Source organism: Chelmon rostratus, chromosome 8 (assembly GCF_017976325.1).
Source record: "Chelmon rostratus isolate fCheRos1 chromosome 8, fCheRos1.pri, whole genome shotgun sequence".
Lineage (NCBI taxonomy): Eukaryota > Metazoa > Chordata > Actinopteri > Chaetodontiformes > Chaetodontidae > Chelmon > Chelmon rostratus.
Window position 1 is genome coordinate 11,046,771 of NC_055665.1, and position 21,840 is coordinate 11,068,610.

A 21,840-nucleotide genomic window follows, 5' to 3' on the forward strand; every position below is an offset into this window, starting at 1 on the left:
AGAAGAGAGGATGTGGCAGGAGGTAGTTGTGGAATAAAAGTATTGAAAGGTAGAGGTGAGAGAATTTGGGAAAGTAAAGGATGGTTGGAGCAGACTAAGTGGCTGGTGGGTAGATGCAGGGATGAGGAAAAAGCAGGTGGAGGGGCATGAAATGAGGGGAAAGGAAGAGACGTTTTAAGAGGCAGATAGAACAGCAGACAGACAGGCAGGTAAAGGAAGATTCGGGAAAGACCTACCAGGGTCTGTTGGTATCTCAGAGCCTTCCTTTGCGACGCATCTGCAGCCATTGACACGCTGTCACTGATCCAAAAATAACCTCGCTGGACACCCCAGCATTTCCAGTGGCGTGGGCAACACCATACACACACACACACACACACACACACACTCGCTCTCTTTTATATAAACACACTTCTCACCAGGTCAAATAAACATGCAAACATCTTTGAAAGTTTCCCACACTCCTACAAACTCATTCTCAAACACACTCGTTACACAGAGAAGATCAAAAAACACAGGTGACGTCCTTCCAGAACGCGCTCTCCTCCAGGTGATCCAGAGGCTGCGAGCCATCCAGCTCCACTGCGGACCTGACAGACACACGGGCAGAGATCAGACAGGCAGACAAAGCAGAGCAAAGCCATCTGATGAGGCAGTGAAGGACGCAGCGCTTTCCTTTATTAGAACTGCAGACACCTAATAACACACACACGCACACACAAACACACATCTTGTTGCCCTTCGCGGCACCCTCCCTGCCAGCCAGCCATTAGGTGTGTGTGTGTGTGTGTGTGTGTGTTTGGATGGACTGTTCTTGTTTGGATGGAGGGGGCAGCTGGGGGTTGGAAGGGCACCCCCCATAGGGCTGCCCCTGCAACGTGAGCAGGAAGGTGCACACGACACCCCTATGACAGCTCACACCTAATCAGCCAATGATGCAAGGCAATCCCCATAACGCTCACATGCAACGGCAGTCCCCCACGGTAAAAGACCACTACACCAAAACCGCTTGTGCGACCCACTGCAGAGTGCGGTTAGGTGATCTCCATATTGCTTAACCTCTGCAGCAGGTTCAGATATCTAGAGGAGCTAAGACAGGGAGCTAAGCATATATGCGCCGCACATCAATTGCTGAAAAGCTCACAAAAAGAGCACTTCCGGAGAGAAGTTAGACAAGTTAATCTGAACGTCACTAACTCGTCCTCTTGCTCCTCGGGCTGATGACACAGGCGGCCATTATGACAACCACAAAGACACACAGACGCACACAGATCCCCCTTAACCCCGCCCTGCTTTGTGGTCCACACGCCAGCGCATAACAGCCTAATCTTACAGCTACAACGGAGGCCAGTGAGAAATGTGTTACTCTGACTGCCAGTGCGTGTGTGTTTATGAGAGTGTGTGTGTGTGTGTCAAGGGAGAATGACTGTGGACAGCTGGCTGGGCCTCCATCTGATACGCTAAGAACATTATCACTGGGCGGCGGGCAGTGTGAGCGATACATACATCCCAGTAACAGCGTGGGGAGACCTGAGCGCAGCGGAATAGTGGGGAGCCAGTTATACTATACCTGAGAATGGAGAGGACAGGCTGTACGCAGAGAACAACACACACAAACACAGCAACAAGAAGGATCAAATAAAGTAGAGCACACAGAGGAGCAACATTCGTGCAGAGGCCTCGCACTCACGGTGCAAGATTCATCTTAATCCAAACGCACGCGCAAAATGGAGCATGTAGATACAGTCGATGCACATGCAGCTGTAAGAAAACAACAGAAGCTTGTCTTGTTTATAGACCATGGCCTGTTTATTGTATAGAACATTTGGCAGTGGTTGGCGTTGACAGAAACAGAATCTCTCCGGGCCCCTCACTCTGCACCTCAGCAGTTTGGCAGCAAATATCAACCTTCAAAACTTCTCACCCTGCAGGACAGTTACACTTCTATAACACTCCAATGTTTTTCTTTTTTGAGCGATATTTCCTAATTACCAGACCCTGGTACCACAAGCACCTCACCCAAAGCATCCTTGTTTACAGATGGCTAACAATCAATACTGTTTCGCCCATACATTCTGTTTTCTTCACTACAACACTGTTGTAACTAAACACTCTTTGCCTGGTGAGGGCCTTTCTGGGAAACATCAATGCTCACACAGCCTTGAGAAATTGATTTCTCTGTGTGTGAGGGTGCCAAAGTGATACAATATACTGTACAAGTGCCATGGTGATAAACTCATCAAACAGATCACCATGTCATGGCACAGGCTGCTGTAGAAAATTGCATATTGTTTGTGGAAGACATGAGGAATACTTGTTTTGTCCTTACTGTATCTATTCTAGTAAAATACCACAAAAATTATAGGGGGACTAACTGCATCAGCAGCTCACATAGGGAGAAACACTATTAGCAGTTGGAGTGAGTGTAAAGGTCAGAGTTCATACTTAACATGTACGACCCCACAAGTAGCACCACATTCCACTGGCAGCCCACCATCCTGACAGGGACAGATATACAGTAACACAGCTGATATGAAGTGAAATTTACAGTGAGTGCCTTCATGAAATTTAAGGTTAAGAAGCTGAATATTCCTGAATGAACAGCCACAATTAGAGGCGAATAAAATAACTGAAACAATCTTGTTTTGAAGCTGCCCTGTGGGTGTTTTTCCTCTTCATAAGGCAAACTGAGTGAGAAAAATGTGAACTTCTCTAATGAGGAGACTTTTTACTGTTTCATCATCATTGTAGCCGACTATAACTATATAAAAGCTGTCTGCAATCATGACAGTAAAGATCATTTTGAACTGCAGGAGATATGAAAAACATTGATGAAAGACAGACTATGAAATGCATTTCTCTCTGCTGTGCTGCCCCCTGTCTGTCACTATACTAACAACAAGAAATGATCACAACTCATAGCAAACATTATATACAAAAAAAAGGCTTAAAAATCCTTATAAAAACAATTTCATACAAAATAAAGCCACAAAAATAGATCTGTATACAAAATACATTTAAAAAAGAGTGGAACCTCAGAGTAGTTGTGCAGTAAGAAAAAAAGTCTTTGACTAAAAAGGATTAACATCTAAACCCGCTAACTGGCATTGGACACAGACACACAGATACATGAGCAAGTTGTATGCTAATACATTGCCCATTTCCAAGTACATGTAGATTAACATAAGCTTGCTCCTTTTTCATTTCCAAGATTTGCGTGAGTGTATGCACATGTGTATGTGAGTGCATGTCTGTGGGTGTGAGGAGGCAGTATTTACACAGAAAATATGAATGCATAAATCCTCTGTTTGGATGAGAAGCTGTAACAGGGAAATGCGTGAGTGTATGGCAGTAATTGGTGTGGAACAGTTGTGTGCCCTTTACTGGGAGAATTCAATGCAAGGAATGGTCTGTGTGTGTTAATCTGTGTATGTGCATATTGGCATGTCAATACTGGGGCTGGTACTTGGGGAAAAGGAAGAGGTCTTTGCACAGTGAGCTGGTGAACTCCGACATCTCTTTGCAGCGATGGTGGGCAGTGCCGGGAGCGTAACCCTCCCGCTCCTTAATGCGGCCGTTGACCTTGACCCAGAGACAATAGTAGAGTAAGATCACAGAAATGTCTTAAAGAAGTTAACTGAAAAAAAGCCCATTTTACACTGTGGATGCAGTATATGGATGTATAGGACACATTATGTTCACCTGCACGAGGATGTCTGCAAGGTGTGTGTCTCTGGAGTGGAGGCGGAGTGCTGTGTTCAGTTCTTGGATAAACCAGGATCCTCTCTTGGTGTTCCGCATGGCTGCTGTGCCTTGAGGACGAAGAGATCAAACAAGAATGGCTTCTTAATACAGCGAGATGAGATGCAGGGAGACAGAGCTAAGGTGGTGTCTGGCATTTACATAAATGGAAATGGTGTAAGTCATAAAACGATGTTAATATCTAAAACTATAATAAGTGTCTTGGAAAAGTAGTCTAAGCATACTTGGACCAGAATGGATGAAAGCAGAGCTAAATGGGAACTGAATCAAGCAACACGATTTTAACCCCCCTTTTGTTATTTAAAGAGTACAGCGATAGAGACATTGTCTTTTTCATTCTTCACATTCTTCTTTAGGTTTTTACCCATTACCCACAATGCAACTCAATCCTTAACAGTTCAGCAGGAGATTCAGGCGTGTTATGCTAGCAGTGGCTAATGTAGCATTGAGCCTCTAGCCTCAAGCAGAGGTGAGGAGAGAGCTACAGAGGTCTGGAAAGCTCACTTTTTTTTCCAACTCCATTTTTCTTTTTCAGACTTGTCTTCTTCAGCCCCAACCGAAACTGCCTCAAGTGACATCATTTGAGGCAATTAATCAGCATTCAAGCGGCTCCCTCTGGAGCCACAAAAGGTTTCATACAAATGTGTCCACATATGCAGTCTTGCTCCCCAAGCTGATGTGTAAAATTGATGGAGTTCCCCTTTAAAGCCAACAACATGATCTATATTGGTTTTGTTGCAGTTAGTTCTTCAGCAGGCTGACAGTCGGGTACAGGTGTAGAACAAAATCAGAAAGAGACAGGTGGTCCACACACACTGACGTGTTTATGGTGGTTGAAATGCTGCTACCTCTTTACAGCTTCTCTTTTTTCATGGCTTACTGCACATCTCTACTGCTGCATTCATTTCCCCACACATTGTTTTTATTTAATCTTTTACTTTACACTTCAGTTAAATAACACATTTCCTTAATTAGTACACCCCAGAATAGCAAAAGGGGCAAACTTACAAATTCTCTGACCTTTGAGAGATGCAAAGCCACAGATCATGTCAGACCGCTGGGGCAGTTTAATCCTGGGCCTGCCCATGTCCCCTCTCTGTCTGGAGTCTGCATCGCCCTGTCCTTCCCTCCCAGCGTCCCGCTGCTCACAGCTTGGTGAGCAGGTCCTCACTGGCCCATCTATCTGCTCCACGCCACAGTCCATCTCCTCTGCGAGACAAGACGGTTTCAAATTAACTTCAAACATCCAATAGTCTTCTTAATATCTGGTGAAACCCAACATCAGTAATTAGCATAAGCCTCAGTTCATGTTTAAAATTAGTGCTTCAACTTTCGCATTGAAAAAAAAATAAAAAGTGTGACTATTTCAGCCACTTCTCCATATTATTTCTGTAAACTTTCTTAATTTTTGAAAACAAATTGTGAAACTGCATAATTTTTGACAGGATTTTGATGATACTGGAACAAACTAATTACTGGTTTTGACTGAAGCTATTTGCAGAGGCAGTGGCCAACCACATCTAATGGCCTTTCATCAGCACACCTGTGGTGGCCTCTGTGGTGGAGCGAGGGAGTGTGTGACAGTAATTACAACTGCTCCTGAGGAGTCTGAAGATTTGTCAGGGGCATCATCAGCCCTGTAGTCAGACCGTAACCTCCATCACAGAGACGGTATAATTAGCTGGGAGCCTGGTTAAGTCACAGATTAATTACATGTTTATGGACCATTCTCATACTGCTATTGTATTACTTTTTATTCAACTTTACAACCGAACATTGAAATTTGACATTATGACATTGTCCACAGCATCTGGAGCTATGCGGCTGATGGACAGCTGTGAAACTGCCTTGTGGGTTACAGTAGACAACATCTGGACATGTGGAGGGACAGGCTGGCATTTGCTTTTCTCTCACTTTTACAGTAAAAGGTTTAACTATGTTGCAGGGGTCCAACTGGATTAACATAGCTAGTCTTAGCACACATTGTAAGCCACTTTAACAATAATATATTTGCATATGTATTCACACTTGCCCTGAACACTTCCACAGGGAGGCACCCAAGGGGCAACATTAGCAGGGGCAATGACCATCTCAACTGGCTTTTTCGCATATTAAACTCCTCACTCTATGGGTGAACTCAAGTGAGCCCAAACACTCGGACACACTTGTATTCATACGCCTGTCACCACTGTGATGTATGGAACTTTAATCACCAGTTAGATGTCTTCCTATATAGATATGCACACACTGGTTTTCACAAGTAACTTATATAGGTTTAAATATGTATTGATTAAGCTATTTTCCAAATTATTTGTACATAAATGACGATAGGTATATAGATGATACAGAATAAGACAGAGAGCTTTACCTCCTCTGCAGGCCTGGATGAAAAACATCTTCGGCTTGTTCTGTAGCAGGGGACAGTGTGCATTGTCAAAGGACTCAAACACCCAGTCAAGCTGAAATTGATGAAATGTTACATGTTAAACTTACGAAAAAGAGGTTGCATCTTTATCCTTTAATGGCATTACATACATCAACACAGAAAACTACAAGCCAAACACACCTGCAGGAGCTGTCCATCTGTGCCATATATGGCTCCTTCCACTCCATGGGAGAGCAGACATACCACACAACTGTCCACTGACCGGTGGTCTGGCTGTCGACAAAAGTTCTCAATGCACGTTCTGATGCCCTGCACAAAGAATGAGGAATCAGGAGAAAACTGTGGGCATGTGTCCAAGTTCTTGTTTGCGAGTCGCCTTATACTACTGAACAGGTTGGTAAGGCAGCAGTGTGGCTACATAGAATGTGTTTACTCGTTCCTTATTTTCATTCATTAGAATAAGGTAAATCAATAAAATGTTAAATGTGTTTGCCTTATAATAACATCCGTTGGTGTGCATGTGTGTTACCTGAGCAGTGAGGTCTCTGTGAACTGTAACCACGTAGTCCAGCTCTGTGAAGACCTTCCTGAGGACCTCGTCATCCACCTCACCTCCCTTCCTCGGGTCAAGGTCAGGCGCAGCACAAGCATCAAAGGTCACATTACTGATCACCAAAGCAAGACCACGAGGGGATGAATTCATTCTGTAAGACTGGAGTGCAGGAAGTCAGAGAGAAAAACAAAGTAGCATGGTAAGGAAATGGAAAGGGAAAGAATGGATAAAAGAATCCAAAAGCCTCGTGACAAAGCATTTGCAAAGAGGTTTCCAGGTTTCTACAAGAGCATACAACATATTATACTATTATTACTTTTACAAATTAATACAGTTCATAATGATTACATTTTATGCATTTTTGCATTTAGTGCTCTGTATTGACACATATTCAGATAGAGGGTGTGACACTTAAGTATTTCTCAAAAGCCCACAGGTAAAACATAACCAAGGAAGCTACTGCAAACCTGTAGAGCTGATCTGGTTAAGAGAGGTATTTACCTGCTGGCAGTGCGACAGGTAAAAGTCAGGAGTGCACGGGAGCACAGGAGTGTTGATGGGACTATCTGCATCCAGACTAAACTCCATGGACTCCGCTGCACATACAAACACAGACACGCACAGTCACAACTGCAAAGTTTCAACATCACTGTGTCACTGCTCCCACCACCAATTGTGCATTAACAAGCTTTGTACTACAGCACTGTGAATGAGTCACTCTTGGGGCGTGGTGCCTGAAAGGTACAGACAGTAGCCAAATACTACAGCAACCACACTCCTACACTTCTCTCAGTGATACGATTACATACTAAACAATTCACACAGACTGACCTCTCTCAAGCTGCTGAGGGCTACAAAATATTTTTGTGCTGAAGTATATTGAATTACCTGTCTGTTTAAACTGGACAACAGATAAACACTTGTCCACGCACTGTCTCTTGTCCCCATGGAAACAGAAAATATTGACAACGAGAGAAACCCATTTTATCCTGAATGCAGGCCACACTCAAACACCACTCACCATGTGTCCTTGTTCTCTTGGCAGGAATTCCTTCTTGGGTGGGAAGTGGAAGAGAAGAGTCCACAAACCTCTGAAATTCAAATTCAAACAAATTATTAATGAGAAAACATCAGCTAATTAACACAAATGAAAAAAGACAGATAATGACGGATTTTGGTCTTTGCTGTGGCACCAGCTGTTGTTTGTTGTGGGAATATGACAACCAGAATCATAACTATTAAGGAATCTCCCGCCTGCTGTGTGACTACCTCAGCAGGCCATCTGGCTGTCTAACATAAGATGGATGTGGTTTGTGATTCTCACATCTGTCTCCTTATCTCTTCTTCTGTTCTCCGTACTCAGTCTCATCTTCCTGTCTTCCTCCCTCACTAGAACCAAGCATCTGACTCAGGACTCAGGACATAATGAGGTGCTGATCACCTCACTCTTTTCATCTCTGTCTCCTGAGGATGTCTGCAGATGACCATGTAACTGGAGCATAATGTTATCTGAGGTGTGTGACTTTTGCTTCAAACTGGGAGGATTTACAATTGGGCTGACAATTATGAAACCACCTTAAAAAGCCACATTCAATTATATAAAGTTCTCCAGACATTACTTTTTGTTCTGCCACAGTCTCGTGACAGTGACTGCAATAATTCTGGTTGAGGGATTATAAGCACTCTGATTACCCCTCTCTTCTTTTCTGTTGTCTGCATGACTAGTCGCCCTACCTTTCCCTCTGGTTCCTCCTCAGGCTGAACACTCTGTGAGCAGAAAACAGTCCAGGAACTGCACTATCTCTGGTGATAATCTGCTGTGTGTACTGTAGATTTGTGTTGTGTGTGTGGTGATGTTTGATGAAGCGCAGACTCACCTCGACATGTGTCTCTTTGCCATCTTTTTCTGGTGATTGTGTGAGCAGGTCACACAGGTGCTGCTGCTCAGTTTCTCGCAGCGCTGAGCAGAAGCTGCTAAAGGCTCTGGGCCCTCGCTTTGGTAAGAGCAGTAGTAAGCGCCAGCTTCGTTTCTGAGATGTTGGCTCAGCCTAGAGCAGACGAGATCAGATCAGATCAGAAAATGAATGATCACTGAGGAGATATCTCATGTGGCAATCCGTAATGTCAGCTAGGGAGAAACGCATGCATTTACATGGAATTGTTTCAGAACTGAAGGTTTTGATGTTTGCAATCTTTTATTTTATCCTTTTGGTAACTTAACCTATGTGAGACTCAACATCAAATTCATCCCCAAATTCACCTCTTATTTTACAAGCTCTGTGAAGGCAAGTACCCAGTGGTTCCCAAAATATTTGGTTCGTGACCACTTTAAAGTAAGCAAGTTTACTTGTGACCCCTCAACAAAAATGATGTCCTTAGTGTGAACATTACTGGAAAGCGGTTCAGTTTGATCAATTTAAAATGTGTTTAAAGCCTAAAGAAGTTAAAGGTATACTATGCAGGAATTAAAAGATGACATGATCATGTTTTTTCGCCGCCAATACCAATTGCTGATCATCTATGAGCCATATCGACCGGTAAACAACTGATACCGATAGTTTTTTGTTTTGCTATAGCAGCTGATATAGCACTTTAATGGGTCAGTTTGACCCCCCGAATATCGGCAGGTAACGTGGCCGATCAATCTGTGCATCCCAACAGGAATTGTTGGTTACTGTCTATAAACAAACAGCTTTCCGAACTGTATCTGCTATTTTCATAGCTTCCTCTTGGATGCGTGCTGTTTACTGGCTGGCGGCTACACACCAAGTGCCCAAAGGTTGCAGCCCAGAAACATCCTGACCGCAGCCAAATGCGAAGAAAATACAGGTAGAGTGCATGGTCTCTGCAGATAAATACAATGCCACACACTTCTGGCAGGTCATTCGTGATAACTGTGGATAACTTTTGTACGAGTTTATACATTGGTTTTTAGGAAGTAATTTAAAAAATACTGTTCCCTGTAATAATTTTTTGATCCCACAAATCTATCCTGGGATCCGTTAGGGGTTTTGTCTACTAGATTGGGAAAGAAAGGTTCCACCCATCTGAGCATTTGTTGACAGTACCCTGAAATATTTTTCTTGACAGTTAGTTGACTGATTGTTGACAGTCCAACTGCTCATTACTGGAGGGACCTGAATGCAACTATATCCATGTGCCAGTATTCACATACCATGATGCTCTCTGCCATGCCCTCTGTTAGGATGTCGTCTGCCTGTAAGGACTGAATGAGCAGTTCATCCACCACCAGCTGTTTGCAGAGAATAGCAGAGCGCCTCCGAAGAGCCCGACTGTCCCGCTCCAGCATGCCGCACTCCAACATTTTGCTTCGACAGACTGGGTGTAGGAAAGGTAAAGAGACACATGAGTCTCCATAACAATAAAACGGAGTTGACGCCACAGTAGAACAAATAGACGGGCTATATCAACAACTCCATTAGTCTCACTACTAGACACACTGTATGGTCTGGGTGATTACTCGCTTCAGGTAGCAAGGAGACAGTATCGTTGAACATTTCAGAGTCGCTCGACTCATGTCATGTCGCTAAATTGTTCCACGTTACACACCCGTTAGCGTATCTTCACTTACTATGTTAATGGCTGTTATGTTATATGTCATGTATGTTAATAACATACTTTTAAATCCATCAAAATAAAACCACCACCAATGCTAACTGATCACTGTAGGTGTATACAAAGGAAGTAGTAATGCGTTTGTGACGATAACGAAATGTTTATGTTTATATTATGTTATGAAAAAGGTCACGATGCAAGAGACTGTAGTTAAATTGCATTGCAGTTGATGGCTAATTACTAATGCTAACTGGCTAGCGAACGTTAGCTCACTTCGGATTGTCCCTTTTTTCTTGCATATGTGAGCGAAATATAATTCCTTCCAAACGTGCTTCTTACCGTTCCTCTGTTTCTGCAACGGAACGCCAAACCGTCCAGAATAACTACGGGAAAATATCAACGTGTTTCACGCTATTTCACGCAAATTAACAACATCCCGTACTCTCTCTCAAACCAACTTCCGCGGGGTATACTCTGCCGCAATGAGAGGGGCGGGGTTAAAAGTAGTTGTTTTGGATTTTGACCAATGAGAGCGAAAGGAAATTGACTGGCGTTTCAAGTCTCCATTCACCTGGCCACCCAAAGTATAGCTACTGTAAAAATACATTCAAGGGCATTTTGAATTTGAATCTGTTTTCTGTAAATAAATAGCCAATTGATAAGAACCGCTTTGAAGATTGGCACAAACAGTTAACTAATAGAGAACCATTTAACTCGAAGAGGATGGACTAAATAATATGGAATAGGATTCAATATAAGATGATTTCCAGTCATTATGATAGGCATAGTCATACCTGAAAAGATGTGTTATTAACAGTGTTGTAATGTAACACAGCATTTTAATCAAATATTTTACCTGAGTAAAACTTAAGTAGTACTTCATTATTTCTATTTTTCTGCTATTTAGACTCCTAATTCAGAGAAATATTGTACTTTAAATTCCACTATTTAAAATATGCATTTGTTACATTGTTATATTAAACCGACCAACCACATAGAAAGTAGTTCAAATGAGCTCCACCTCAACCATTAAAAGGGTGCTTACACATTAGAGCAGCAGTAATAATAATGCAATAATATGATAATATAATCATTACAGGTACCATTTTGCTATTAACTCAAAAAAAACAACTCTAAAAAATCTATCTGTGATGTTTTTAAAAACGTTTATTTTATATGTGTGAAATTATAAATATCTCCTGTAGAAATAAACATGGGCAATTATAGGCAATAGAAACAAAAAGAAAAATTGGAGCATGGACGGTCTGCTGCTGGTGGAGGAGGTACAAAAAGGGAAAAGTAAAATATATATATATATATATATATATATATATAAAGGGGAATTAACAACAACAAAAACAAAAACAAGCTTTCTTTGTGAAATTGTTAAGCTGAAAGTGGCATAACATTTTGTGTGTTTGGTTATAATATCTTGTTACAACAAAGAAACAGCTGCATTTGTTGAGGAATACAACTTCCTTATTCTGAGTTATATCCATTGCCTCAGATATATTATTCATCATGACTAACAATATGCATAACTGTACAGCCATTCTAAAACATGTGTCAGAGTGTCTCCGTCTCTGTACTGCAGCCATCTACAATGAAAGCCTTTAAACCTAAGAACTGTAAGACAAAAGAAGTGATGAAAAGTAACTACATTAGTGAGTACATTCACTGTAATACTGTACAATTTTTACTTCGATATTTCTACTTAATGCTACTTTCAATTTGTACTCCACTACATTTCAGAAGGAAATATTTTACTTTTAACTCCACCTTACTTGTTCAGATTAAGATTCTGAACTAAATTTAACTATCTAGCTGCATAGCTGCATATTAAGTAGTCAAAATTAACTCCACAGCAAAATGCTCCTTACACATTAAAAACAGAACAGTAGAACAAGTACTTTTACTCTGATACTAAGTACATTGTGCTGAAAATACATATGTACTTTTTCTAAGGTAAAGTCCTTGTAATGGATTATTTTTACATTGTGGTATTAGTACTTTTACTCAAGTAAAGGATCTCAGTACTTCTTCTACCTCTAATCAAAAGTAAATAAACAGCTGTTTTTCAAATTTTGTGATTATGGCTAACGATGAAACATTTTTCTTTTTTCTCTCACTTCAGTCCAAAATTTCACCTTCGTCACAGACCCTGCATACCTCTTGCACAAATAAACAAACATTATTTAATTATTTTAGTTTATCTAAGCTACACAGTTAATAGAAATGTGATTTGTTTCATGTGAGACACGCCTCTTCTCTTTGTTGCCTCTTTCTTTTAATCTCTCTCTTTCTTATGTAGCTTTCTCTTGTTCTGTCTCTCTTCCTATCCTGAGGCCTACTTCACCCTCCCCCGCTGGCTATCTCCTCACCCTCTCTGTGTGTGCTGTCAATAATTGATGATCCTCAACGACTCAAAGGGTAACAGGTCCCGGAGAAAATATGTCACCCATTTCTTTCTTTATTTACAAGTTTATCTATAAGTTCAATCGGTCTGAGAAAACAAATGCGCAAGTGTTTATTCAAGCACGGGGATCGATGGGCATGAAGCAGCCCGCCCGTGTCCGCTTTGCAGTTTGTGGCAGCTGCGACACCTGTGACCATGAGCGGGTTAATGCTGCCTGTCTGGCTGACAGCAGGACAGAGGGAGGAAAGGGAAGCTTAAATGAGTGAGAGGCAGGGGGCAGAAAGGAGGAGGAGTGACAGAATGATAGAGTGAATTAATTCAACCTTAGCCAGCCCTGATTGACTCGGTAGCAAACTGGCATGTACAAACATTCACAGTGACACCGAAGCCACGGAGAGAGAAAAGAGGAATGACATGTCCTTCTCCAGAAAGAGAAGTTTCACTTTCGGGGCATATGGAGGGTGAGTAAAGACACGGTTTCTCTTATATTAGGACTGACATTTTCCACCACAAGTCAAGTCAGTTGAATAGCTACACGATGAATAAATGACAAGACTTAAGATATAAGCTATCCTGCCTATGTAAGGTGATTCATTTTCTGTTCTGAAACGTTCTCACTTCCTTGTTTACAGTGTGGACAGATTCACATGTGGAGATGAGATGAGGTGAGATTTTCTTTTCCATTTCATTGCATTGGTTCTGAGCTCACGTTTGTAGAATAAAGTAACAGCTGAATGAGAAGTGATGATGTCTTCTTGTGTAAATGAACCTGTTGCTGCAGACCTGAATCTGCAGAGGACAGCATACTGGACATCCTGGACTCTCCTGTCAATGAGAGCAAGCCTTTCCTCTCTGCCGGCAGCAATCAGAGGGTGATATCATTATCATGTTCAGCGTGCACCCTCCCCTCTTACTTTAATTAATCATGCTTAATGTATTTTCATACCCTGCGTTTCTAAGAAGGCGAGTTTCCATTCGCAGCTAAAGTGTTACTCATGTTCCTCTTCCTTCCCGTGTGTCTCCTTCCCTCTCTCTCCTTCTGCGTGTCTGCCTGACGTCTGCTGCCTGTTGTTCGCATCAGGACACAGAGCTGTTTGAAATCATTGAAAAGCTGCAGGTGAGTTACAGTGTGATTGATCTTGTGTGGTGTGTGGTGTCTGAGCAGCACAAGTTTCTTATCGTCGATACACCTCTTGTCCATCAGGGCAGCAGGATCGATGAGCAGCGGTGTGAATTCCCTCTTCCTCTGAAGGTTAGTCTGCAATCTGAGAGTCTATCTACCTGTGTGATCCCGCGCGTGTGTGTTGACACTGACCTTTCTATGAACGCCAGGGCATTTGTTTGCCCAAACAACAGAAACGACAGGCCCTCATCATCATCAGGTGCTCCTTTGTGTCTATTTTAGTCTCAGCTTTTAACGATAGGTGGAGACCTGCCACTCATCCTCCCTTCTAAGTTGGGGGGCTACTGGATAGACCCCCCGCTGGAGAGGCTTGTAGATTTGAGTCCCACCTCTCCCCACTGTGGCCTCAATCCAGACAGCTATGACATCATGGAGAGAGACGGAGAGGCCAAAATCTACCACGAGTTCTTCCGCTCTCGAGTAAGTAGACTTAGCTATGTTACGTCTCAAGGAATGTAATATCTTTCCAGGACTGGTAATTATGTTTAATCCTTTTTCTTCCATTAGTACCATCACTCATTCACAGCAGTGGATCCATCTTTGGGGCCTCTGGTTCTATCTGTGTGTTTGGAGGACGAGGACAACAAGCTGCGGGTGATACTAAGGTTGAGATCTTCAGCCATTTTAGTCAATTATGAGGCGATCTTTGAATGTTCAGAATATGATGCCAGCAACACATTTCAAACAAGTTGGGACAGGGGCAACAAAACCACCTGTTTGGAGCATTTCACAGGTAAACAGGTTGATTGGTAACAGGTGATAGAATCATGATTGGGTATGAAAGGGCATCGGGAAAGGGTTAGTCGTTCACAAGCAGGTATGGGCAGGGTTCACCACTTTGTGATCACATGATCATATAAAGGAGATGGACTGGCATGGACAGTGTAATAAAACTTAGTAAAACTTATGTATACACAGAAGACAGGCTTTTTGTATATTCACATATTCTGTATTTGAGGGAGGGAGATGGAGTAGATGTAATTTTAAGAGTTATTCCATGAGGTAATTGAACTTCACAAACAGGGTTAAAACATATCTGGCAGAGATCTTTACATTTTCATTTGAATGTATCTGCATGTTGTAACTGTTAAAACCAGGTGACACTGCGTCACATTACACAATCGGTGTTTTTTGTCTCACAGGATGAAGGAGTGCTCTCTGCATGGACTTTTCTCTGTCTCTCTTTTCCCCAACATCCCATCTGCTGTTGAATTAGCAAAGGTATGAGACTACTTATTTTGGTGGAAGAAGTACTCGTATCTGATACCAGAATGTGAAAATGTTACAACGAAATACAGATGTTTTGTCAGCGCAATAAAAAAATAAGTGTTTTTATTTGATATATTATGTTACTGGATTATTTTTGCATTAATTCTCCCTAGATGCTCTGTGACAGAGTGACCGTCTCAAAGTTTGAAGTGGTCAGCTACCTCAAGGTAATGCTCTAAAACTACCAATAACCAAATGTAATGACCAGGTATTTCAAACGGATCCTCTTTAATCTCCCTGTCTGCCACCCCTCAGGCTCCAGAACTCATAACTGCGTTTGATGAACACAGAGTGTCTCCTAATTTCAAGTTTGGCATTTTGTGCCAAAAGGACGGCCAGGTAAGAAATTGGGCAGAAAATGTCCTGCATTCATAAAAATGACTAGAATATGGCACCATATCATAACCAGCCCCTCTCAAACAACACCCATCTCCCTCTAGCTCACTGAGGAGGACATACTCAGCAACAATGAGGAAAGTGAAGAGTTTAAAGAGTTCCTGTCTATTTTAGGAGACACAATTCAACTGCAAGGCTTTACTGGGTAAAGTGCACTATGTTGATGTTGTTTAGCTGAACAAATGACGCTTGAAATGTGTAAAATCACATAGTCTGGTCTCACTCCCTTTTCTCAGGTTCAGAGGAGGACTGGATGTGTGTCATGGTCAAACAGGAAGTGAAGCCGTCTTCACTTCCTTTCAAGGCAGAGAAATCATGTTCCATGTCGCAACTAAACTGCCTTTCACAGAGGGTGACCCACAGCAGGTCAGTTACTGTATCACCCTCCGTCTGTTCTGCACTGATGACTCACAGGACGGCGTTTCTGACGATATTTTCAGGATTAGTTGGAAAACAAGTTTCTTGAGCAGACCCTGACACCACTGTTTCTCCTTCTCATCATCTCCTCTCACAGCTGCAAAGAAAAAGGCACATTGGTAACGACATTGTAGCTTTGGTCTACCAGGAGGGCCAAACCCCTTTTCTGTCTGATGTTATCAAGTCTCACTTCCTGCACTGCTTCCTGGTGGTCCGGAGGATTCAGAGGGCGGAGGAGACAGGTGAACCTTCGTACCAGGTGAGTGAACACTACTATCCCTATCGATCAGTGGTGGGATGTAAGTGAGTACATTTACTCAAGTACTTAAGTACAAGTTTGAAGTACTCATACTTTTACTTGAGTCTTTTCTTTTCATGCCACTTTCTACTTTTCTACATTTCAGTGGGATTTTCACTACATTTATCTGACAGCTTTAATTACTAGTTATTAATTAGATTTCTTGTCACTTATCAGTAGAAAACACTAATGCTGTGATAATGGCTGTGATAATGCTGTATCTGTGGTCGTCTTATATCGGCTGATAATTTCACCGAGCATTTATCTGTCAGGCTCTAAAAATTTTTTTTTTCTTCACAGGTGTCTGTCACAGCCAGAGAGGATGTTCCTCCTTTTGGTCCTGTCCTCCCTGATCCTCCCATCTTCACAGAGGTAAGAAACAATACCAAGGTCAACCCAGTGGCCCTTAATCATAGCAAACCTTCTGATTTGTCACAGCAGAAAAAGCAAGTTGTAAATAATTAAATTAATGATGGTTCGATTCCATTAAATGACCCGGTAAGTCATGACAGTGAGCGTGCACATGACCAGGGCCCTGGAGCTGGCTCACCTAAATGGAGTGAAGCCATCGTGATTGCTATGAATTCCTCCTATGTTTCTCCCGCTCAGACAAGTCAAAATGGCTGTCACGACGGGTCAAGTCTGCGATTTCCACACACACACGTGCACACCTGCCATCCAGTACTCTGCTTTAAGAAAAACACAGGTGGAATCAATATTAATGATGCCTGAATTCTATTTAGTTGCTTCACGTTCAGGGTCCTGATATTGTTTGTGCTGGCTCACTGTCACACTGTCACATCTTAAAGGGACACTTCAACTGAACAGAGCCATCTAATGTTATTAGTAACAACTGCGTTTTTTCTACTACGACACATGAAAATGTCTGTTGTAAACAAGGTAGAGCTCCATACTACACATTAACTAATAATAATAATAATGAATTTAATTATTATTATTTACCATGGTTTGTTCTAAAGATTTAATACTTATTTTTTCTTTTCAATTTTTGGAGCTTCACCACCAACAATTTATCTACATTTTTTTCCAGTTGTGTGCAGCTTCTCAACTTCCTTTGTGCATTCGGGTAGAATAGTGTATTAATAGAATATTTGGTATGTATGCTGTTGGCTTGAATTATACTTTATTTTGTCACTTTCCTAATGTGAACACATTACATACTCAAAAGTATGTAGCACAGAACTAGACCATAGTGCTGGTGTATAATGTTCCTCCCTGCTATAACTGTCTAGCCTTTGTCTTGTCTGCCTTAGTTTATGATCCTTATTTGCCTGCCTGCCAATGCGCCTTGTCTTAACAAGCCTTGCTTTGATCACTCACCCAGTAAACTTTTTTATTGCTCCACCTGTGAGCATTTGAGTTCACACTTTGCTTGCCTCAATCACAAGCCAATTATTGAGATGCCTCATATAGGTCTCAGTTTCCTCGCCTGTGTTTCAGCACTCTCTGCTGAGGGAGTTCCTTCTGACCAAACTCATCAATGCAGAAATTTCCTGCTATAAGGCTCAACAATTCAGCAGACTAGAGGTAGAGGGAAAAAATCTTTTATTCATTGTCTTCATTAGTGCATATCCAGGCTTGTTCTCTGATTCCTCTCTGCCATGTGTGCTGTGCTGTCCCTGCTCTCTTACATAGCTCCGCACTCGCTCCTCGCTGCTAGAGAGCTTGCAGGCTGAGCTCTCCACCCGTTCGCAGTGCATGATGGGGGATCCAGCGGCGGCTGCTCTCCCACCTTCTGAGGGTGTAAGGGGGTTGTCTGAGGGGAGTGGAGGATTCATTGAAAACTTTAAGGTATGGTGGCCTCTCTCACCTTTCAAGTTTTAAAAACTCTCTCATACTTGACTTTACTCTTTTCACTTTGCCTTTTCTTCTGACTCTCTGCCATTAGAGAGCCATAAGAGTGAGGAGCCACTCTTTTGAGACTCTTGGGGTACCCAGGAAGACTGGCAGCAGTGCATCACTGAAGCCTAAGGTGAAATTTCACAATGTCAGCAAATGTGTTTGACTGAATACTTATTGAAAGGTCTGAGCTCATATTCTTTTCTACCTCCCTTTGCAGACAGAGAAAGATGGCGAGAGGTAAGACTTATGCAAACAGGTGAAATTGTGGCCTTTTGCATGATTTTGGTTTGTAACTGTCATGACCCGTGCTGTGCACGCCAGTTTTTTGTTATAGTTCCCCTTGTGTGTTCTTTGTTTGGTTTTTGTCACATCCTGTTTTATTTTGAAGGTTTATGTTATGTTTCTTTGTTTACTTTACTTCCTGTGTTTTCCCACCTTGTGATTGATGTGTTTCACCTGTGTGTCATTACTGTTCCTGCCCTGTGTATATAAGTCTGTGTCTTCACTCCCAGTCTTTGTCAGGTCGTTGTCTGCGCTTCTTTGCTGTCTGCGCTTCCCTTGCCGTTTGAGAATCCATGCCCTAGCCCCCATTGTGAGTGTTTGTCGTTGTGATATCTTTGTCATGTCCATGTCGTGTTTCGTGGAAGTGTTTCTTGTTGTGTTGTCTGGTCCAAGTACGTGTTCTCAAGTCCTGTCTTTGTCTCTGTCATACCTCAGCCCATGTTAGAGTTTCCTTGTCCTTTACCAAGCCACGGCTCATGTGTTTCATGCCATGCCATGCCATCGTCCATGTTAGTGTGTGTTTGTCTCCAGTCATGCCCCAGCCCTAGTGTGTTCTAGTATCATCTTTGTCTAGCCACACCACGTTCTTTGTCACTGTTTGTTCTGAGTTTTGTTTATTCAAAGTTTCCCTGTGTTGTCTTCGTTCTCTGTGTAACCCTTTACCCTAGTGTGTGTTTTCCCTAGTATCCTGAGTTTTGGTTGGTTTATCTGCGCCCCGAGTGTCTGCATGTGGGTTCACCCCCTAGCTTCCCCTTAAATTCCCACCTTCCTGACAGTAACAGAGATAATTGTTTTTTCTGCTTTTCAGTGACAAATCTCCAGGACCTCTACCTGCTCTCTCTGACAGTTTGGTGCCAACTGAACTCAAAGATCAAGCAAGTCCTCAAGAGGAAAGATTTTAGACACCCATATAGTTATTGACATTGCTTGCGTATATGGCTACTTCTTTATTATTCTGGTGGACGGCTTGTATGTAAATAGTGATTGTAGATTGACGGCTTGTATGTAAATAGATTGTAAAAGTTTCTGAGAATATAACTATTTTACTGTCATAGGAGGGATATTCTACATTCATGAAAATCTTTATATTGTATTTGAGTGACATGTTAAACATATAAAACTGCCAGGAAAGGTTGAAATCTTTTGAATTTCCACTTGTGTGTTTATATTGTCAACAAACTAGTTTTACTTCAATGACTGATGTAAAAAGAGGAAATAGGATGGAGGCCGAAAGAAATAGAAAGAAGCATGTAATACTGATCTTGGCAGAAGAAAGGAGGAATCGAGGAATAAGAAAATACAGGCAATACTCTGACCTGAGAGGATTTACATCGAGCTGTAGTTGTCCCAGAGGTCCAGAGGAGGGCAGTAGTGTGCATAGACATACATACAGTATATAATAAAATATTAATGATAATATAAGTACTACAGTATATTATTGCGTGTGAATGGATAGATAAACTGTACTAACTTAAATCACTTTGTAGAAAGCCACTTTATAAAGTTCAGTTTACGGGGCAGATCTGCCTCATCCAATATGGCGGACATGCTGACGTATCGCAGCAACGGGTCTACCCGCTTGATGATGCGTCTACTTTTATATGTCTATGGCTTCAACGCTAATACAGCGTCAGTTAGTGGAGGGAAAAGGCATCACCGTAACACCGAGCAGACAAATTCCTGCTCTCCGCGGTGCTGAAAGCCTGAGCACATGTTGGCTGTCTTGTCCCGAGGACTGTGGTACATTAAAGATTCTGACTGTGTCTGTGCTCCCCATGTTCGGTAAGCAGCTTGGATGAATGGATGGATGGATGGATGGACGGATGGATGGATAAGACTTTATTAATCTCACAATGGAGAAATTCACTGTTACAAAAGCTCTCTAGAATACACAAGGTATTGGAAGGTGCAAATAAGAACAATGTAATTCTACAAATAGGTAACAATAAAAGGAATGAAAAAAAAAAGGTATCCTATGTACAATGAATCGAAGAAAAAATATGAAAAAGTGTTTTGCTTAGCAATAATGTAACTATGGCAAAGAGTATAAAAAATTGAATCTTTTGTCAGATCATCATACTTTTGAATTTCTATTGCCAGACTACCCGCCATTAGGCAAAAATTCCTACACCAGATGCCTATTAGATAGTGCTATAGCTAAATTTAAGGATGTGATCTAATCAGCATTTAATTCAGTGCCATGTCTCACTACAACAGTAGACTGCTGTGATAAGATTAGTCCTTTTTAAATTGATCATCTGATTGATAGTGCTACAGGTTCATTGCGTATGACCCTTGACTCTATTGCCCCCTTAAAAAAGAAGATGACAAAACAGAAGAGGTTAGCTCCTTGGTATAGCCTACCCCCCAAACCCACAAACTGAAGGAAGCGTCACGACAACTTGAAAGGAAATGGCGTTCCACCTATCTAGAAGTATTTCATTTTGCCTGGCAAGACAGTCTCAAAACATACAGGAAAGCCCTCCGAACAGTGCCCTCTCAAGAATCTGCTACAACAAAGAGGCTGGCTGCAGATTCAGAGCTGCCTCTCCAAAGCCTCTGTGACCAGATGACACGAGCAGACCTGTCCTTTCTGTCCCATTGTGTCAGCACCAATAAAGGAGCTTCTACAAATGAAGTCAGGAGAGGTCTAGGTAGGTGCAAATAGTATACAGATAGGCAGGTGTGGCCTTACAGAGTGAAAGGCAGGCACATCACACAGGTTAGTTGTAATTCAACTTATTGTGTTTCATTCACAGAATTAATTCAAGGAGAAACTGATTTATTTCAAGAGAATGTAATTTTTTTTAATTTGGTATGGATTTATTGGCATGGTCAAGAAATGAGATAGTCAAACCACTTGCTGCACAATATGAGATCCTTGTGCATAAAAAAATGTTCCTGATCCTCCTCTCCCCTCTCTGTCTCCCTATTGCTCAGATCCATCCCCAGGTGACTTCAGCCATGCCCAGTTCAGCTGGACGTCATCATACTTCTTGGTGGCTGATGGTCGTCTCAGTGCTGCTGTGGCCCCAAGCTGTCACATTTTACCCTTCACTACAACACATCCTCCCCCGAGTTGTATTTTATGGAGCAAGTATTATTTAGTCCAGAATTTTACATAACTGACAATTTTATATTGTTTAATGTAATTTGATCTAAAAATAAACTTCAATCCTTGGCTTATGTTGATCTTTGTGGTAAAAATGAGGTTCACTGAAGTCTTTCAGTATTGAGCAAAACGATGTCTGCACCGAATAGCTTATGATATTTGTCAAAAAAACTTCTGGTTTGACCAGGAATATACCAATATAGCTTGTGGAATCCATACAGAGTAAAACACTGCCTAGTTAACACAGAAAACTCAGGGTCATCTCCTCACTACTCCTTTTTCTTATCGAGCAATCTGTCCGAAAACAGGAAGATATGTTTTATTGTC

The 21,840-nt window shown here is 41.9% G+C and overlaps 3 protein-coding genes across 5 annotated transcripts in view; 1 reads left to right on the top strand and 2 right to left on the bottom strand.

Moving 5' to 3' along the window:
* The window catches only part of clcn1b (chloride channel, voltage-sensitive 1b), a 29,663-nt gene extending 29,326 nt beyond the window's left edge, over nucleotides 1-337 (bottom strand). Inside the window, exon 1 of the mRNA XM_041941910.1 lies at nucleotides 237-337. Coding sequence (XP_041797844.1) covers nucleotides 237-287 — 51 coding nt within the window. The 5' untranslated portion in view covers nucleotides 288-337. The remainder of the gene's footprint in view (nucleotides 1-236) is intronic.
* Nucleotides 338-1,793: 1,456 nt separating this feature from the next.
* On the bottom strand, nucleotides 1,794-10,752 carry casp2 (caspase 2, apoptosis-related cysteine peptidase). 2 transcript variants are annotated; one of them, XM_041942009.1, is made up of 11 exons: nucleotides 10,617-10,752; nucleotides 9,877-10,040; nucleotides 8,579-8,749; nucleotides 7,723-7,792; nucleotides 7,203-7,297; nucleotides 6,678-6,860; nucleotides 6,329-6,457; nucleotides 6,131-6,221; nucleotides 4,783-4,971; nucleotides 3,703-3,812; nucleotides 1,794-3,582 (listed from the first exon to the last, which is right to left on the bottom strand). In XM_041942009.1, the coding sequence occupies exons 2-11, from the start codon at nucleotides 10,024-10,026 to the stop codon at nucleotides 3,448-3,450; spliced, it is 1,323 nt and encodes a 440-aa protein (XP_041797943.1). In that variant the 5' UTR covers nucleotides 10,027-10,040; nucleotides 10,617-10,752; the 3' UTR covers nucleotides 1,794-3,447. The 2 variants fall into 2 exon arrangements, with proteins under 2 accessions (XP_041797943.1, XP_041797942.1); XM_041942008.1 differs by having other exon boundaries at nucleotides 4,771-4,971.
* A 2,184-nt stretch (nucleotides 10,753-12,936) lies between these two features.
* On the top strand, nucleotides 12,937-19,544 carry si:ch1073-90m23.1 (rap1 GTPase-activating protein 2). 2 transcript variants are annotated; one of them, XM_041941972.1, is made up of 19 exons: nucleotides 12,939-13,154; nucleotides 13,326-13,358; nucleotides 13,475-13,565; nucleotides 13,775-13,810; nucleotides 13,898-13,945; nucleotides 14,099-14,296; nucleotides 14,384-14,481; nucleotides 15,019-15,097; nucleotides 15,259-15,312; nucleotides 15,401-15,484; nucleotides 15,586-15,686; nucleotides 15,778-15,907; nucleotides 16,056-16,217; nucleotides 16,557-16,628; nucleotides 17,718-17,804; nucleotides 17,913-18,068; nucleotides 18,166-18,249; nucleotides 18,337-18,356; nucleotides 19,210-19,544. In XM_041941972.1, exons 1-19 carry the CDS (start codon nucleotides 13,108-13,110, stop codon nucleotides 19,301-19,303), a joined length of 1,674 nt encoding a protein of 557 aa, XP_041797906.1. In that variant the 5' UTR covers nucleotides 12,939-13,107; the 3' UTR covers nucleotides 19,304-19,544. The 2 variants fall into 2 exon arrangements, with proteins under 2 accessions (XP_041797907.1, XP_041797906.1); XM_041941973.1 differs by lacking the exon at nucleotides 17,718-17,804 and having other exon boundaries at nucleotides 12,937-13,154.
* The last annotated feature ends 2,296 nt before the right edge of the window (nucleotides 19,545-21,840 follow it).

Coding starts and splice junctions, on each gene's coding strand:
- casp2 (XM_041942008.1), bottom strand. CDS start 10,026: ATGTTGGAGTGCGGCATGCTGGAGCGGGACAGTCGGGCTCTTCGGAGG. Junction 7,793..8,578: donor GCAAAGAGACACATGTCGAG/GTGAGTCTGCGC, acceptor TTTGAATTTCAG/AGGTTTGTGGACTCTTCTCT. Junction 6,458..6,677: donor ACAGAGACCTCACTGCTCAG/GTAACACACATG, acceptor TTCTTTGTGCAG/GGCATCAGAACGTGCATTGA.
- si:ch1073-90m23.1 (XM_041941972.1), top strand. CDS start 13,108: ATGTCCTTCTCCAGAAAGAGAAGTTTCACTTTCGGGGCATATGGAGG. Junction 15,313..15,400: donor AAGTGGTCAGCTACCTCAAG/GTAATGCTCTAA, acceptor GCCACCCCTCAG/GCTCCAGAACTCATAACTGC. Junction 15,687..15,777: donor CAACTGCAAGGCTTTACTGG/GTAAAGTGCACT, acceptor CCCTTTTCTCAG/GTTCAGAGGAGGACTGGATG.